This window comes from Coturnix japonica, chromosome 4 (assembly GCF_054131305.1).
Source record: "Coturnix japonica strain WE chromosome 4, WE-NBRP24, whole genome shotgun sequence".
Taxonomy (NCBI): domain Eukaryota; kingdom Metazoa; phylum Chordata; class Aves; order Galliformes; family Phasianidae; genus Coturnix; species Coturnix japonica.
In genome coordinates this window covers 49,197,729-49,215,078 of record NC_140666.1, presented here as the reverse complement: position 1 = coordinate 49,215,078, position 17,350 = coordinate 49,197,729, and the positions used below count along the sequence as shown (strand labels likewise).

Sequence of the window (17,350 nt, the reverse complement as noted above, 5' to 3'; positions counted from 1 at the left end):
CAGTAAGAGTAATGGCAACGTACCCTAAATATCATTTAAAATTACATTTGCCACACCTCAGCTGTTGTGCATCAGTGAGGTGCTGGCAATGGCAGGTCAGCCACAGCTTATCACTGACTTCTGTGAGTTCACCTTATTTCAGGAGCTATGTACAGTCTTCTCCCAACCAGTCCTAAGCCCTAATTTATCAGAAGCAGCACAAACAGCTCAATCTTATCACAGTCATAACCATCCATTCAGATCTCCCAGTGTCTCCTGCTCTGTGAAAGTTGTCTATTTGCCCTCTTGTTTTGCAGCAGCATAACCTCACAGATGACAACATGAAGCCTATAGTACATCCATCTGCTAAAGATTGTTCGAGTCAGTTCATCTTCTCATCCTGGAATATTTCAGCTTAGTTATCTGCACATGTTTCAGAAAAGAAATAGATGTGATTCCCCCACATAAACACAACAGGGACCCGTAATCTCACTTCTTGTAACTTCTTACATATCATTAATTTCCTCAGCATCTCCTATGATTCGCATATTTTGAGTGGGAGATATTCTGACTGCTGGACTTGATTATCTTGGAGGTCCTCTCAAACCTTAATGATTCTCTGAGAGGGCGCAGTGTTGATGGTTTGATACTTGGATTAGATGAACTTAGATATTGTTTCTAACCTCAGTGATTCTGCTGTGCAGAATGAGACCATAAAAAGGCACTGACCTACCCATTGCACTGCAAGCTTATTTTTTATTTGCACACACTGCAAGTTAAACAAGCAACATGATTGCTTCATAAATAAAACATCCCTTTGTTCCACAGATTTACTTAATTGCTTACTGCAATGAACAGTGCACTTATATTTCTTCACTTAAAAAACAATATATATATTTATTGTTATGTATCTCAAGGAAAACTACCTATAGATACAATGGAAAAATACATTCAAAATCTTTTTATAAAATTCAGCTCAATATTCTTTTGACTATAATAAAAATATGTATGGCAGACAGACAGACACACACAGAAGCATACATCCATAATGTCTAGTCTAGTCTAAGTCCTGAAAATCTGTTCTTTGGTGGTAATAAGTGGAGCTGCTGCAAGGGTCTAAAGCACCTGTAGCCCTTGCTTAAAGGCTCCAACCCACCTGTCCTGATAATTTGTCCTGATAATTTTCCAATGGAAAGTACTCTGCTGCCTTTACTTGGGCTGAAAGCTGGGCAAAATATTTAAATCGATTTTCTGTCAAAGAAAATCAATCTGTCTGACTGCTCAGCAATAAAATGTATTTGTTAACATGGAACAAATCAATTAACCTACACTGTGTAAATCATCATCAGTTCAAGGATCTTCTTGTTTCCTACAATTTTTAATGAAAACAGTTTTTGGATTTCTGCCCAAAACAGCCAAATGAAGTTCATCAGGCAGAGGTTCAGTGAAGAGCAATTCCCCCTCAAAAAACCAAAACACGTGTTGCACATCAATTACAGCCCCAGCTCCCTACACTGTCTAATTAGGGGCAAGTTGGATCTTGATGCTGACCTCAGGAGTGAAAGATCCGGTTCCTTCATTCACGAAAAATGGGGGAAAATGGACAACCTTAGTGGCAGTCCTTTCCTTGGCCAGTTGGGATAGGTCATAACCAGCAGCTAAGAAGTCAACCTCTGTCAGTTAAGAAGCCCTGAGCACATTTTACAAGTCTCCTGGGAGGTTTTCCATCCAGCACGTGAAATGCAGTGTGCCATGGCAGCTTGAATATCTGAATTTAGGTTGGAAACTGAACCAGTTCCTGTCAGGGGCTACAGTTGCACTGATGCAAGAAAACCAGCATGATCCCCAGGAAGATGCCATGCCTTCACAGCAGGGAGCAAGAGAGTTTTATATTTAAATCATGAGCACTCGACACCCAACTACATTTATCATACAATCAACATTTCAAAAGAACTCTTCTGTTCTAATAATATAGATGTTAAAAGACAAAAATCAAGCGTCTACAAACTCATATGGGGAAAAGTGTCATGATATATTGTAATTATGCAAGTAGCTGACTATTAAAATCAATTCCTGGAATCACAGGATCATGGGAGGTCTCCATTCCAGCCTCCTGCTCAGAGAAGAGCCAACCCTGAGTCCAGACTGAGTTGCTCAAGTCTCTGCCTGATCATGCCCTGAAAACCTGCAAGGAGATTGCAAAACCCATCTGGGATACTAAGCTCACTGGAAAATACCAAGTCAGCAGCTGTGCTTTTTTTTCATTTATGCCTACCACCTACAGGTATCCACACCTAGTGATAGCACGTGGGACATCAAAATGAGTGGGAGTTTTAGCATCGATGTTTCAGCAAATTTCATAATTTGAGCAAAATACCAATGAAAGCAAAATATAATTGAAAATATATTTAAAGGACAGAATATGATTCTGTACTTACATATTTCTTCTTGCAAGATAAACACTTTTTGTCTATCTATTATTTTAGCTTCACACTACATAAAAGCACACCATCTTAAGATGCATACAAAGCTCTTTGAAGCAGTTAGGGAAATACATACCAGAGTCTGCTTTTCCAGGAAAAATCTATTATGCATTTACCTAGTTCCCTGCTGGATTTTCATCTGACCTGTTATACCCTGTTTCATGTACTCAGCCTGGTGCAGAACTAAGCTGATAGGCAGTTTCCACAGTGATACCCTTTAAGCTGCAGCATCAAGTCAAATCAATCTTGTAGAAAAAAATCTTTCTTCTACATGCTTCTGGATCAATGCAGTACTGTCCATTACTGGAAAGAGCAAAACACACAGTAGACTCGTTAAATGAAAAATAAATGCCAGTAGTGTCAGGTATTGACAAATTCCATGAAATTATGGGCCCACAATCTTCCCTGTGCTCCAAATAAAGACACATGGTAACCTTGTTGATACCAAAATATGTGCTTGTGAAATTCCCAATGGAAGAACCATGCATCCCATCCGTCATGTCAGAAAATGTTGGTAGAGATATTGTGTATCAAAAAATATTCAGGTTGCATCTGCATGCTTTTTTTTTTTTTTTTTAATAAGGAGATGCATGGGGAACTTGGTGCACTACTCAAACAAGATCTGGTTGCTGTACCGTCATCTATTCTCCAGGGAACATAATGTTTTTCAAAAACATCATATACTTTGGTTTTAAGCCAGAAGCACAAGAACAGGTTTAGAACCGGTGCCCACGAGTCTCTATAGATGCTCTGGAAGAAAAAGTATCAGAAATCCTTGTCCCAGCCAGAAAGTTCATCTGGAGGCATTCCCTCTTCAGGTGGATAGCTGTCAAAGTAGCTGTAATCAGTTGGTCCAGATAACTGCGGCATTAAATACACAAACAGATGGTTATTTCAGAAGATAATTTTTGGAAATACTCTCTATTCATTAGGCATCATCTGTATTGCTACCACTGCAGGAATGAAAGGCCAATATGATATGGATCTTTTCAATGGAGGAAATTCTGTATTCTTTAAAAGCTAAAGTGACAGCAATTAACTTGTACAACAGAACAAGGCCATTAGCCTCCAGATACAAAAACACTCCCCAAATATTATGAAATCCTAGATGTCACCCAAAGCTCTCTAGGGTTAATAAGAAGACTGGTCCACACTCGGTATGTCTTTGATTCAAATTTGTTTAAGATCGCATCTACACTCATGAGTTTTAACTCCTCAAAGCAGACCTCAGAATTATTATTTAAGTTTAGCCCAAAGCGAGTTTCAGAGTCTTTACACATAATCTATTTTCATATCACATCAAAGATAAATGGGCCATTTAAAACAGGAACCTTATTCAATGACGTGCTATAATAGCATAAGAATACACAAGTTTGTATAGCTCTCAGCCATGTGAACAGTGCATCTTAATAACACACCCATCTCAGAAAGTACATTTTTTCACTGTTCATCAATAAATCATCACCATTTATTCTAATAATGATGAAAATCTAATGCAAACTACACAAGCAGAATAACATTTCCATTATCTATCTGAATTTAAGTTATGTATTGTTTGGGTATATCTTTTCTACCTTCAATTTTCTCTGAACTGAAGAGCTATAATAATGCAAAGTCTATCTCTGGGAAATTCTGCACTTGTCCTCAGTTGTTTCTTTGCAGACAAATGCTTCACATTTATATTAGTAAAGCCTTATGAAATTGAAAACCAAAGGCAATACCTCTCTTTTTAAAGGTGATGCTATTTTCCTCAGTTTCAGACCATCCCAGTTAAAACCATTCAACCACCTGATCAAAAAGAAATAAAAGTTGATAGAGGGACAGAGACCAAGGAAAAGAAACAGAGTGACTTTTCTGTTAGAAGCACAATATTGTTAAAAACTTAATCACATGCAAGCAAGGGCTCTAAACCATTTTACATGACAATGATACACATGACCACAGGGTTGTTAGAAGGGGGAAGCTTGAGCACTGTCAAAAGTACAGCTACGCAGAGATGTGCACACCCCATGGAATTCAGCCTCCTTTTAACAACATGAGAAAATGGACAGATATAGAAGAGTCAAAGTATTTCTTTTCTCAGGCACAAGCTGCAGGGCTTAGAAATCACTCAGATGAAAAGAAAAAGCAGGAAATGTCACTGTGGACTTTCTTCATTAAAAGAAAAAGGATATAAAGCTAACACTGCACCAGAACCCTTAATTCCTCTTTTTAAAGAGCAACTGTTTGGTTTTAGATCAAAGGGTCAGGATGTCTAAAGGGCAGATACGAATTCTACTGGCATCAACTTTTCATTAATTAACTTGGCATCCAACTCCTATGTCACCTGTGACAAATAAGCAAACAAAACAGTAACCAAGTAACCAAGATGTTTCTAGCTGATTTTTTGTTTATAGTGTTGCCTGCTGTAGTAGAAAATACACATGGTAGCAATGGAGGCATCTCTTTTGCAAACCGCCTGGAAGTGCCCAAAGCTTTGTGAGGTTCTGAACTGAGCTCTAAAATATTAAACGTATTTGCAAATTAAAAAGCAATTTTTCCTCTTGGCAGCCTCCTTCACTTACCTGTGCTTCTTAATGTCATTAATTCCATTCCTCAGATTGCCTAATCTTTCTGTAGGGTTCTGCCTTAAAAAAAAAAAGAAGAAAAAAAAGGTAAGCATAAGGATTGAAAAAACAGCTTTATTTTTGAGCAAGAGCATTTATACGTATGTCCTAAAACTGCTTGCACTGAACAGTTCTGCAGGGAGGAAGCTTGCATACGAAGTGTAGTCTCATCAAGAGACATAAAGAAGTGTTGCTCCCTGCTCCTTTTTTCTGAGTATGGTAAAATATTTCAGGAAGCCATGACAATGTCACAGTGCTGTGAGGAGCAGCTAAATGAGGTTGAAAGGAACTTGGCAGTCTGATCTTCATCTTAAATAGCTCAACCTGTCTATATCCAGGCTCTGTCACAAAGCATCACTCCTACCTGCAGAGTCTGCGGATCAGATCCTCAGGTCGCCTTGTTATTGTTCTAGGAAAATCCAGTTTTTCAATGCCTTTTAGAATCAAATTGTATGTTGTCATCTGATCAGCCCCAGAGAACGGCGGACTGGATAAAGAAAGCACATTATCGAATGGAATTTCTCAGAGCAAATATTTCAGTATATGGAAAAAAAACAACCACTTTCCTGCTTTGACAACCTGTGTTTCAGCCTGTTTGAAATGCTTGAAAGGTGTGAAACTGAGAGACTGCCTGTAGGAGTCAAGGATACTACATGATTATGTGTATATAAAAGACAAGAAAGACATATCATTTTGCAAGTCATTGCTGTTTACTCTGGGAAAAATAATAAGGTGTTTATTTTAAAAGCAACCTTCTTAAAAAGAAAATAAATGGGGTAAGAACTTGGAGTAGGGGGCACTTACCTGCCAGTAAGGAGTTCATACACAAGAATCCCAAGGGACCAAAAATCCACACTGAAGTCATGGCCCTTACTCAGAATGACTTCTGGAGCAACATACTCAGGGGTTCCACAGAACGTCCAGGTTTTCTGCCCTGATCCGATCTTTTTTGCAAATCCAAAATCAACCTGATCAAAACCAATAGATGCTGCATAATGGAGAGGTTACTGGGAAGCTTTAGGGTCTTCTTTGCTTCCACACCTCCTGCAGAGATCTCACAGTCAGCAGTTTATAACTAAACAATTACACAGTGTTATTGCAAAGGAGAGAGATGTAATTCTACTGGATAACTGGATGCTATAGGATCATTCCATTTATTCTCGTAATTTCCCAAACAATTTTCCTTTTGGGTAGAACAACCCAAGCTTTTCTTGAGAACACAAGATTTACAACCCACAGAAAAAGGGTGGGTTGCTTTTAATCCTCAGAACAGATGTCTGAAGCTCTCTAAAGAGCACTGTACTTCTACTTCTAATGTCATCCCAATCAGGCAGGAGCTGTTCGCTGTGTTCCCTCTCAACTGAAATAATGTAGAGCCTGTGACTGCTTGAGGCTGCACCTGGGAAATGTGGATCCTGCTTTTATATTAACAGCACACAGGTACGACAAGATAACACTGCATCTTACCAATTTTATATATCCTTCAGCATCCAAAATTAAGTTTTCTGGCTTTAAGTCTCTGTAGACAATTCCTATGTGATGTAGATAGTCCAAAGCCTCTGTCACACATCCAACACAGAACTTCGTAGTGGGTTCATCAAAGCTGCCTCTGAAAGAAAATCATTATCCATGCAGACTAAATTAACTTCTAAAAATACCTCACTCATTAACCAGATAACATGTAACAGCCAGAATGCTAACAACTTCTTTTGCATTGGCATTCAGAATGTCACTTGTGGTTGGAAATGAATCTTTCTCATGGGGGTCTTTGAATCATTGGATCTTGTAAATCACTTTTTGCCTATTTTGACTATTTTCATTGATACTTCATCTCCCACTGTAAATAAAAAAGTCTAGACAGGCTTCAAATGCATAATAATATCAACTGATGGTGATGACCTCTCCTAACTTCCTTGCAGTGTATGCATTTGCGTGCTTGTATAAATTACTCCAAGTCATATTTTTTGGATGATCTTTCAAAGACTGCTCTGCAGATAGTTACCTGATAATGCAATATCCTATCTTAGAACAAGCTTCACTCATTCCCTTCTCCATATTCCGCATATCCCTCCCTAACTGTATATAAATCTGCTCTTATGTGTATATGAAGCTTACCTGTCTCTCAGCAAGCTCCACAATTCCCCACCAAGGCAAGCCTCCAGCAGCATGTACACGTACTTATTATCCTTGAATGTGCGATAAAGCCTGGGGAGGCAAACAGCAGCTATTGAGGATGCTCCAAATGATACGCAAGATCCACAATGCCTTTTCTCCAGCAGTCATTTATGCCAAAAACTTTATTCTTAATGCTGAGCAGTGGAACAGATTTAAGGAAATCTTATGGTCAACTTACTTCACAATGAAAGGAGAACATATCTGCTCCAGGATTTTCTTTTCAGAATATATATGCTCTTGTTGCTTTGTGTCCACTACATGTTTCTTCTTTATACACTTCATAGCAAAAGCCACATTCTCATTTTTTACCTTAACCTGTGAATAAAAATAATGAGTACATATGAGATAAAGAAAGCTTTGCCCATCTGTTCTCAATAGATAAGCCTGTCTCTTTCAACACAGTACAGTATGGAAAATGACAACTCTAGCAAAGGGCAGATTTCAGATTTTCTGCTCAACAACATTGTATGATTTTAAGACAAGCATCAAATCTTTTTGGGATTCCAGTCTCTACTTGAAAAATGAAATATTCTCTTCACCCATTTTACATACACCAAACAGCATTGATTTGAATAGGTAATATATCCTACAATTAGTGTATACCACAATGAGCCCTAATTTAAATTTAAAATCACAAAACACCAGTACAACACAAATTAACAAAAAAGCAGAGCCTGTTTGTGAAGAATGTTTACAAGTGATTTCACATTACACTGAAATACTATCCAAAATGAAAAAAAAAAAAAAAAAAAAAAAAAAAAAAAAGATGGAACTTAAAACAGGGCTCCCCAAAATTCAAAGTAGTAACTATTAACAGCAGATGCTGTAGAATTCCCAAAGTGGCAGCCAAACAGTGTGGAAATCTGGTTTTAACTATGACAACAATTTTATTTAAGACTGAGAACTATTAAAATATGTTTAAAACAAACTCTTACAAGCTCAACCCTTCCGAACCCACCAACGCCGAGAGTTGTGACAACTTCTAAATTCTGAAATGGGGAAGAAGGGAATTGGGCTACTTTCTCCTTCAGCTGTATCATCTCCAAAGACAACTCTTTTGTTGACTGCCCACAGAAGGATCTTCTTCTGCATTAAGACAATTACCATAGGTTAGTGATGTCCTTGAAAGCAGAACATATAATAGGACTCTAATGCTTCTATAAGCAGGAAATGGAAAATACAGGAAAAAAGGAAAAAAAAGGAAAGCCTTCCTACTCCTTAATATCATCTTCATTTATTCTGTGCAGGACCACTTTCTTTCTGGACATCATTTATAAGCAAATTAAAAGTGAAATCCTTCTGAAATTAATCAAGTACTAAGAATGGTAGTTTTAGGCTGAGCTGACCCATGGTAAGGTTGCTAATGAAGGAGCGAGCCGATAAACTTTGGGCACTCATGCTGGAGAAAAAGTTTCTGCAGGGCTGTGTACCCACCACAGTAGAACCACAACTATGTAGTTCTATTAACACCTTTGGAAGCTGAAGCTGACCTTTTGTGGCTTTAGCAGTAAAAGAATTTATCATCAGAATGAGAAAGAAAAATACATCATATGAGCACACCTTCACCGCTTCTCTGTGTTCAGATTTCTTGGACAGAGTGAGCACCTGTTTGCAAGTAAATGCACTAAGATTATCCGTATTCTAATTTTCAGAAAAGTCCTTGGACTGCATAAGCATACCCAGACAGTTTTATTGTAGTGAGTCCAAACATTCCCAAATGATCATCTCCATCAACCACCATCCATTATTTTACTGATGTATCTCTCTCTTTTTGATATTATCTATTAATAATATATCAAACAAAGGATTTGACTTACTTGGCATGTCGCTTTTCATCAGCCCGGGCCAAATTAGCCACATAACCTTCAAGGTAGGTTTGTAACTCCTCGTAAGTTCCAACAGTTTGATTAAATGTCCTAAAATCATCAAAGAAACAGCATAAATGACACTACATATTGCAAGAGAGAGAAACCAAATCCATGCGGCTGCATCAGGGTTTTACATACTGTTTCTTAGCCGGTATACAGTTTCAGAGCATTGACTGGTTGCTAGTTTACTAACCTGCTGAAATATCCAACCTGGTTTGCCACAGGGTAGGGGAAAAAGTGCCCAGCCTCCTCAGACCATTTCCTGTTACACTGAAATAATTCGAAGAACCCCAAGAAAGCTGGGTTTGCTGCTTTCCTTCCTGCTAGTTCTCTTCTTTGCATTCTCTATTACATTTTCTTTTTTTTTTCCCCACTTCAGTAAGTGTGCAGCTGGCCTGTGCTGGGCAATATCAGGAATTTGGCTGCATGGTCTCCTTGACAAATGAGTATCCCTTAAACAAAGACATGCATGGGCTTTTTGTTGTTCCCTGAGCCAAGGAATAGTATTTAACAATGTGAAGCTTCATCAGCACAAGGAGAGAAAGAAAGGAAAAAACCACTCTTAAGCCTCTGTGCACCTGTGCCTTCCATCAGGCCTCTTTTCATTATGTGTCTGACTAAAGCATAACTACAAATCGATGTACCAAAAAGATAATCGCCCCTCCCAATATTTGTTAAGAAAACACTGTGATTGTGCCTACACAGTAGTCACCTCTTATTATTATTTACTGAAAAAGTATGTAACTCTTTCCTTAAGGCACAGCATAATACTTACTCTCTGTCTATAACGAGGCACTCCACATCATATTCATCCGCAATAACGTTTGCTGATCTGACATCATCACTAAGAATTGACAGAAATTAGAAGAATTCAGAAGCATGTCAAAATCTTTAGAAGTATTCTACAGTGTACTTGGATCTTGGTGGATCACAGCTGTTCTAGGTGAAACTCCTGGAAGGCCTCCACAGCCTGTATTTGGATTAATACTGCTGAACTAAGCGAACTGTTACAGTCTGTCACTAGTCATTATGACCATCTAGCACAGAATATAGTCTCATTTAAGAATCACAGAATTGCAGAATCACAGAATCACCAAAGTTGGAAAACACCTACAAGGTCATCCAGTCCAACTATCCACCCATCACCAATAGTTCTCTCTAAACCATGTCTAGCAGCACAACATCCAAATGTTTCTTTTTAGTTGTTGCTGGTTAGTAGACTCCGTGAAAATACTGCAGTTCCATATCAGTATAGGTCTTGGTAAGAGACAATTACTTTTACATTTAGGCACCTTAAAATTACTGACGGTACTGTTTGTTGCCAAATCAAATACAGTCTGCCCACACGTGAAACAACACAATAATCAAGAACTCTAAGAAGAAGTGCAGATTTCTCCTCTTGGCCCAACTTTTCAGTGGTTGTTTTATGTCAATATGCATTTGGGAGTTTATCGTACATTATTCATATTTGTCACCTTATAGAAAAGCCTAGTATAAAGTATTTCATATCCTATGTAAATTTGCCCACCCAATTTGTTGCTAAAAAGAAAGACCTTTCAAGGACTTATTGTAACCTGTGAAATATGACTGTTACAACCTCCCTGGAGGCCAATGAAGTGCAGAGAAAAGAGATTAAAGTAAGGGAGTGCTTGAGGTACTGAGCAGAAAGTAGTTCTCCAATGAGTAAGTTTTTATAAGTGTATTTACTGCAAGCACTATCTATCTCTAAAATTAAATTAGTGTTCACAGAAACTTCCTTAGGCAAATCCAACATGTAATTTCTACCAGGAAAAGAACCCCAGAAGCAAGAACTCAGCTACTCTACCAAAGATCACGAAAAACACCAGTATTGGTGAAATCCGGATACAATAAATCAAGGCCTTCTGAGAACACATAGAAGTCTGAAAACACATTCCTGGAAAAAGGTACATGACTCATATACTCTTTTTTTCTTTTTCTTACTATCATGGGCAATGGCACAAAAAGAGCAATTCTTTCTAGTAACGATTGAGCTCATCCATGCTAGTAGTAATCCAGAGGTTAGAGCAACAAATTTTCATTATTGCTTTTACTGGAACATAAGCAAAACTACAGAGAAGACCAGCATTTGGTTTTTACAGGGAAAACCAAAGGTAAGAGGCAGAGTAAGTTTCAAAGTTGTTTCTGCAAAAACCAAAACACTAAGACAAATTCTGCCATTGCCTTCTGTGTCTGACACTAAAATTAAAAGAAGGATCACATTCAAAATAACCATGATATGTATAATCTGGTACACAGTGGCAGATCAATGAAAATATGATACAACAGGAATCAATGCAAACTAACCTAATGAGGGCCTTTTCTCCAAAGTAATCTCCTTTATGCAGATTTTTAATCAGCTGAGGCTGTGAGTGATCTGTAGTACTCTGGGTAACCTTTACCTGGAAAGCACAGGAACCAAAATTTAGGAAGGTAGAAGTCAAAGCATCCCATGGTTTATTTATTTCATAATCATGATTCATTATTTCATAATGAAGTTCCTCAAGAGCTTTTTGGTAACTTACCAATTTCAAACTTTATCAAAACTGGAGACAACACATACTGTTGATGTGCCCACAGCCATAAAAAACCAAACCAAACCTAACCCAACTAAACTCAACTCAGCCAAACCATCAAACATCTCCAGACACAGACACACTTTGGAAATCTGAAATATCTCCTGTCAGTTTATTGATGAAATTCTCCAGCTTTGATTCTCTAGAGTCCTCTGCTAGCCTTCACCAATAAGTGTTTGTATGTTTTATTAGTTTGCTTACCTTTCCTTTTGCTATTATAAAGAAGGTATTTCCTTCTTCTCCTTCCCGAATAACATAATCTCCTTTGTTATAGTACTCCTGTTGGGAGTAAGAGAGAGACCACATTGCAAGATATGTCATCAGCCTCTTTGAAAAATCTGATTTTTTGCAGAGTTCTTTATATATTTGTATGTGCTACTGATGTCTTGTTTCCCATGTACAACACAAGTTACATCCCATAATAATATGCTGGCATTCTACTATGTAAAATTGGCGTGGTGGCCAATCTGTAACACATCTAAATGCAGCTTCATCATACATATTAACACTGCTGTTATTTGCTGCCAATCTGAAATCCCACTCTGACCAATTAAAAAACATTGCCATGTTAAAAGTCATATTTTTTTTTCCTATTTATTTATGTATTTATTTCTACTTCTTCATCCTTTGTTATTTTAAAAGCTTACCAAACGTTGTTTAGATAAATCTAACAGTATCTTACCACCTCCAGGCAATCCATGATTTTGGTCAGTTTATCTTCTGGTAAGTTTTTTAAGAGGGACACACTACCAAAAAATAAAACAGAAATGCAAAGCACAAAAATGTATGTATATATTATGATTAACATTGTGACTTTTTCTCATCCATATAATTACCACAAACACAATTTACAACTACCTAAACTGGTGAGGTTTTACCAAATACATGATATGCACTATCTAGAAGGTTGGAGCATCCTTATCTCACTTTTTAGATAGGCAAAATCTGCACAACTAGAGCAATGTGGGAAACATTCATCAGTTTGTAGATCAACTTTGCATTTTGATTGGGGAAAAAGCTCTCAATTCAAAATTCAGCCATTCAGGGCCTCATTCATTTAAAAACAAGAAATTATAATAATCCAATTATGTATTTCTAAATGCATTACAGAGACCATAAAATCAGACAAAGGTAAAAAATTCAGTATTACATTTATGACCACTAAAAGAAAATTGGGCCTCAGTGGTGACTTACTTATTGAACCTGCTGCTAAGAATGAGAAAACCTCTCGTCCTGAGAACTCTGGCTTGAGAAAGTAGTTCTCCGGCTATTGGCTTAAATACAGAAATACTTACAGAAATCAAAGGTGGAGACAAGAAAAAAATATACAAAAATACATTCTATGTATGGTCAGGCCTGAGATCTCTGAAACAATATCAGAATGACCATGCTTAGAGAAAAAGATAGAGAAAAGGAAAACGTGAAACCAGCTACTTCTGGTTTGGAAATAGCCAAAATATGGTTTGCTGCAGAAAAAAAGCACCATTTATCTCTAAATAACCTACAGGAGGGAAAAATTCTCCACTCCTCTACAGTCTTCTCAGTACTACATGTAGGAAAGAGTTCATAAGGAGAGCCACGTAATTCTCATATTCAAATCTTTAAGGGATGAGGAATATATTACTTAACCTGCACCAGCAGCAAATTAACTTCTAGTCAGAGGATTTCATTAAATTTCGTTATTTAATACATTGTTTTGACTTCAAGCCAATGTAGCCTTTCTATACATTTGTTCAATTACTTAAAAATATTTGTTTTGTCAAGAAGATCTTGCTACTTCCAAATGAAATACAGGATAAAGACAATTAAAATGAACAAAATGATTCTGCTAATCCTAAAGAATATTGAAAGAGATCAGTGTTCAGGTTATTGAGTGCCTAATGCAGAGGCATTAAGGTGCTCTTAACATTATTAAACACAATGTCATTGTATATCTTATCACAGAGCCCAAACCACTGCTCAGAAACTCAAATACATGATGTTTACCTTCTAAGAAAGTTTCTGTACTGTTCTTGTCTTGTCTGTGCTGTCACTCTCATGATGTTTTGAAACACTTCTCTGTCTAGCGCCCATGTTTTAACATTGGTGATTGCTTTAAGAAAACAAAGCAGAGACAAACAAAACCACTTTTTTTCCTATGTGAATAAAAGGCAATAAAAACAAGCCTTACAGACTTCCAATTACCTCTAGAAATGTAATCAAAATATGAATGCAGCACAAGATCCATCATCAAAGGTGCAAACTATTGAATGGTGTCTGTGTACAACCACTGACACAATAGACCCTACCGAGCTTTTCACTTGAGCAAAATATGGTGTTTATATTTAATTTAATTGCTTTAAAAATAAAAAATAAAAATAAATTAAAAATGCTGCATCATATTCAGCAGTTTTCCTTCTGTAATATAAAGGAATTAGAGTTTTCACATATGGATTTACCATTTGTGCTCAGTGGTGGCATTGTGATCTCATTCTTCCAATACAAGAAACACAAGAAAGCTAGTGGGGAGGGGTGAGCTTCTAGAGAGATTTTAGCTATTCATATACCCTTTCTGTTCAACTACTGAACAATTCTCATCCTACCTCAAAACCAATTAATGTTAACAAAGGTCTCAAATAGCATGACATCTTACTATGCTGAACCATTACTTTACAATGCTAATGCTATGCAGAAGGCAAATAAGAAAAGTAGGAAACGTATTCAAATGCTAGGATGAAAAATAATCACATTATGAAGACTGTTCTATTTATCAGGCAGCCACAAAGAAGCAGATTACAGGAGGTTAGTCCATCTACAGAGCCAGCAATGATTAAGCACTTATACTAGTTGCATGAAGAAAGAGCTGAAGTTTTAAAACAAACAACTTCTTGTTTTAGTGCCTTTGCTCCTTTATGTGTGCTTAAAAGCACACATGAACTCTTCATACTTACTGATGGTTCAAGGTTTCTGCAGATTCAGACAAGAAAAGAAATAAGCTGCCAAATATGAATTATTTTTATAGGATAATGGAGAGTTGAAAAATGGGGATGGGGAATTAAAACCACTTTTGTTCATTTACTGTCAGTGGATACTGAATGGGTTATTATCCAGTCTTATGCAAGAAGATGGATACTTATGTCACAGCACTGCTGAACTCTATGGAGGCCAGTCAGTAAACACAGAGCAGGGGTCAGTATTTGTCTAGGAGAAGCAGCATGTCTCACTGAGAATTTTCTCCCACTACCTCATTGTTATCAAACTCAATCTTCTCCTGAATGCCATGAGCAAATGGACCTTGGTGAGACTCAGTAACTTACTGAGTGATATGGAACTAAAAGAAATACAAAAGCAACTAATTCCTTTAGGTTTTACTTCCTCTCAAATTAGGTTTTTCTGCTTTATTAAAAAGAGAACAGCATATGGTTCTGAGATCACTTCAAAATCATTGTTTGAAATATGAACATTAAGAGTTAATGATCACTGCTGCTACTAAATCATTCTACATTGAAACATAACCCTTCCTTAGTAGTTAATCTGGTACAGATTTGGTTAAAAAGCATATCTTAGAGATGCATGATCATTTATCAAAGGTCAAACTAGAGACAAAAGACAGAGGATTGTTCAACTGCCCAGGAAGAGAAAACTCAAAGAAGAAATCATGAGTTTGCCACAGGTACTTAGGAGATGCAGACATCTATTAAATGACAACATCAAAGACAATCTAGATATATCTACTCACTTATTTTTGAGCAATGTTTCTGTAGGAAATTTTATGTACCTTTCACGGAAGCCGTCCGTGTGCAGTTGTATAAAATGGCCAGTTCACCAAATGCTGTCCACACAGGTATGGAGGAAAGTAGTTTATTCTGCTGAAACACTTCCAGTCTGCCCTCTGTCAAAAATCATCAGGTTAGCATGGATTGAATCTGAGCTCTATTGCACGTAGGGGAATTAAGAAAATTTAATGCATTTCTGGCTTCATCTTTCAAGCAGGGATAGGGAAACTGCCTTGAAACACAGGTGCCAATCATCAGAGGGACTTCTTTCTCTTTTGGATTATATTTGCTAATATACTATTTGTGAAGGGCAAGGAGAGTTGAGAAACTTTTCAGCACCACAAATAGAGTATGGAGAAGAGATATTCTAAACACTGATAGCACAAAATTTTGTTAAAACAAAACGGTCTGCAGTGGTTGAAATAGCCTCTTGTGTTTTAGACAAATGCATATTATAACAGTGATGAAAGAAGAAATTCCTCATGAGGCTTGTTTGTTCTTGCAAACACATACGTGTGTATGTGCAGACTGTGATGGAGAGGGCAGAAAGATGAGAAGCAAGTTACTTTGTCCTTAGAGAAAGTGGTCTTGAGCCTTACCATCAATCCAGCAGAGGTAAAATGTAGTCTGAATATCTTCACAGATTGTGGCCCCCCAAAAACCCATCCTGAAAGCTTGAACCTCTTCTTTTTAACTTACCTAATAGCCCCTCAGGAAAGCTCTACTGTGTCAGGGGAAATTCTGGGTGCACTAATCCTGCCTCTTTCCTTCTCCACACTCCATCTTTCCTTCTCCACACTCCATCTTTCCTTTCCAAGCACAGCTGTCATCAATTTTTTCACACTAAACCATCCATTTCTAATTAGAATTAGTAGTTGCCCTCCTCTGGAGGTCTTCACGATCCTGAACTCCATTTTCTCTAAGTATGCTCCTGTACTCTGCACAGCATGAACTCTAACTCTCATTAATTCTTGTAATTCTAATTCTTTTAAAAAAGAAACAAAAGTCACAGATGATACATGCATTGACATCAGAAGGGACAGTATGAGTACAAATAACAATATTACTGTCTCCTGCAAAGATTTCTAAATGGCTTTCATGATTCTGGTAGTTACACAATGCATAAGCAAGCAGTACTCACCTTTGAGGACAAAAATGTGATTGCCTGGCTCTCCTTGTCTGATGACATAACTCCCTTGCTGGAAAGTCCTCTCATACATACATTCCACCATCTCTCTGATCTGCTGAGGTTCCAGTCTTTTCAAGAACTGATTTTTATTCAGAGCATCCATGATGAGCTTCTTCTCACTGTTTTCAATGAAAAGCAAAATTTAATAGATCAAGCCCAGCTGGGTTTACTCATCAGGCTTTCATTCTTTCCAAAATGTTTCCTCTAATTTCTAACACTGACAATGTGATCAGTATTACAGATGCACATAACAATCCTTGTAACTTAAACAAACCTCATAAGGAGTGCCAGCACTGTCCTTGATTTTTTTTCTTCTGTAGGGATTTGGGCACAACACTGTAAATACTCTGGTCATGTATCCCGGCTGGAATATGGACCTGACCAATATCTTTTTTGTTAGGGTTGCTGATGGCTGCTGTTATCACCATCCTGCTGTTTCATCCATTTGGATCTTGTGGGACTGTGTCATGATTGATTCTTGTCTCATATTTCCTGACACAATGTCTCTGCATTGCTTACCACAGTGGGAAATGTTGATTTAGAAATGATTGCAAGAACAAGAAGAGTGTGTTTGCTTTGCTAGTGGAAGAACAGAATGGTTGGATTTTAAGGAGAGAATGAGAGAAAAACAACATTGCCTGGATTGACTAGCAGTGACTAACCAGCTGGGAAAGAGCTGGTTCTGTGTACACACCAGGCAA

General features: G+C 37.5%; 1 protein-coding gene across 9 annotated transcripts in view; it reads right to left on the bottom strand.

The window, feature by feature from the left end:
• Positions 1-715: 715 nt before the first annotated feature.
• PRKG2 (protein kinase cGMP-dependent 2) overlaps positions 716-17,350 on the bottom strand; it is a 29,909-nt gene continuing 13,274 nt past the window's right edge. For 3 of the 9 annotated variants that reach the window (XM_085546689.1, XM_085546690.1, XM_085546691.1), the window contains 17 exons: positions 16,602-16,768; positions 15,463-15,576; positions 13,692-13,797; positions 12,388-12,451; positions 11,907-11,984; positions 11,437-11,531; positions 9,887-9,955; positions 9,061-9,159; positions 8,179-8,329; positions 7,422-7,558; positions 7,184-7,273; positions 6,536-6,677; positions 5,873-6,036; positions 5,433-5,555; positions 5,027-5,089; positions 4,184-4,250; positions 716-3,323 (listed from right to left, as the gene is read on the bottom strand). In XM_085546689.1, coding sequence (XP_085402815.1) covers positions 3,228-3,323; positions 4,184-4,250; positions 5,027-5,089; positions 5,433-5,555; positions 5,873-6,036; positions 6,536-6,677; positions 7,184-7,273; positions 7,422-7,558; positions 8,179-8,329; positions 9,061-9,159; positions 9,887-9,955; positions 11,437-11,531; positions 11,907-11,984; positions 12,388-12,451; positions 13,692-13,797; positions 15,463-15,576; positions 16,602-16,768 — 1,825 coding nt within the window. In that variant the 3' untranslated portion in view covers positions 716-3,227. Of the gene's footprint in view, positions 3,324-4,183; positions 4,251-5,026; positions 5,090-5,432; positions 5,700-5,872; positions 6,113-6,535; positions 6,678-7,183; positions 7,274-7,421; positions 7,559-8,178; positions 8,330-9,060; positions 9,160-9,304; positions 9,715-9,886; positions 9,956-11,436; positions 11,532-11,906; positions 11,985-12,387; positions 12,452-13,691; positions 13,798-15,462; positions 15,577-16,601; positions 16,769-17,350 lie in introns of those variants that run through there. The other 6 variants (XR_014945834.1, XR_014945833.1, XR_014945832.1 and 3 more) reach the window with 6 other exon arrangements.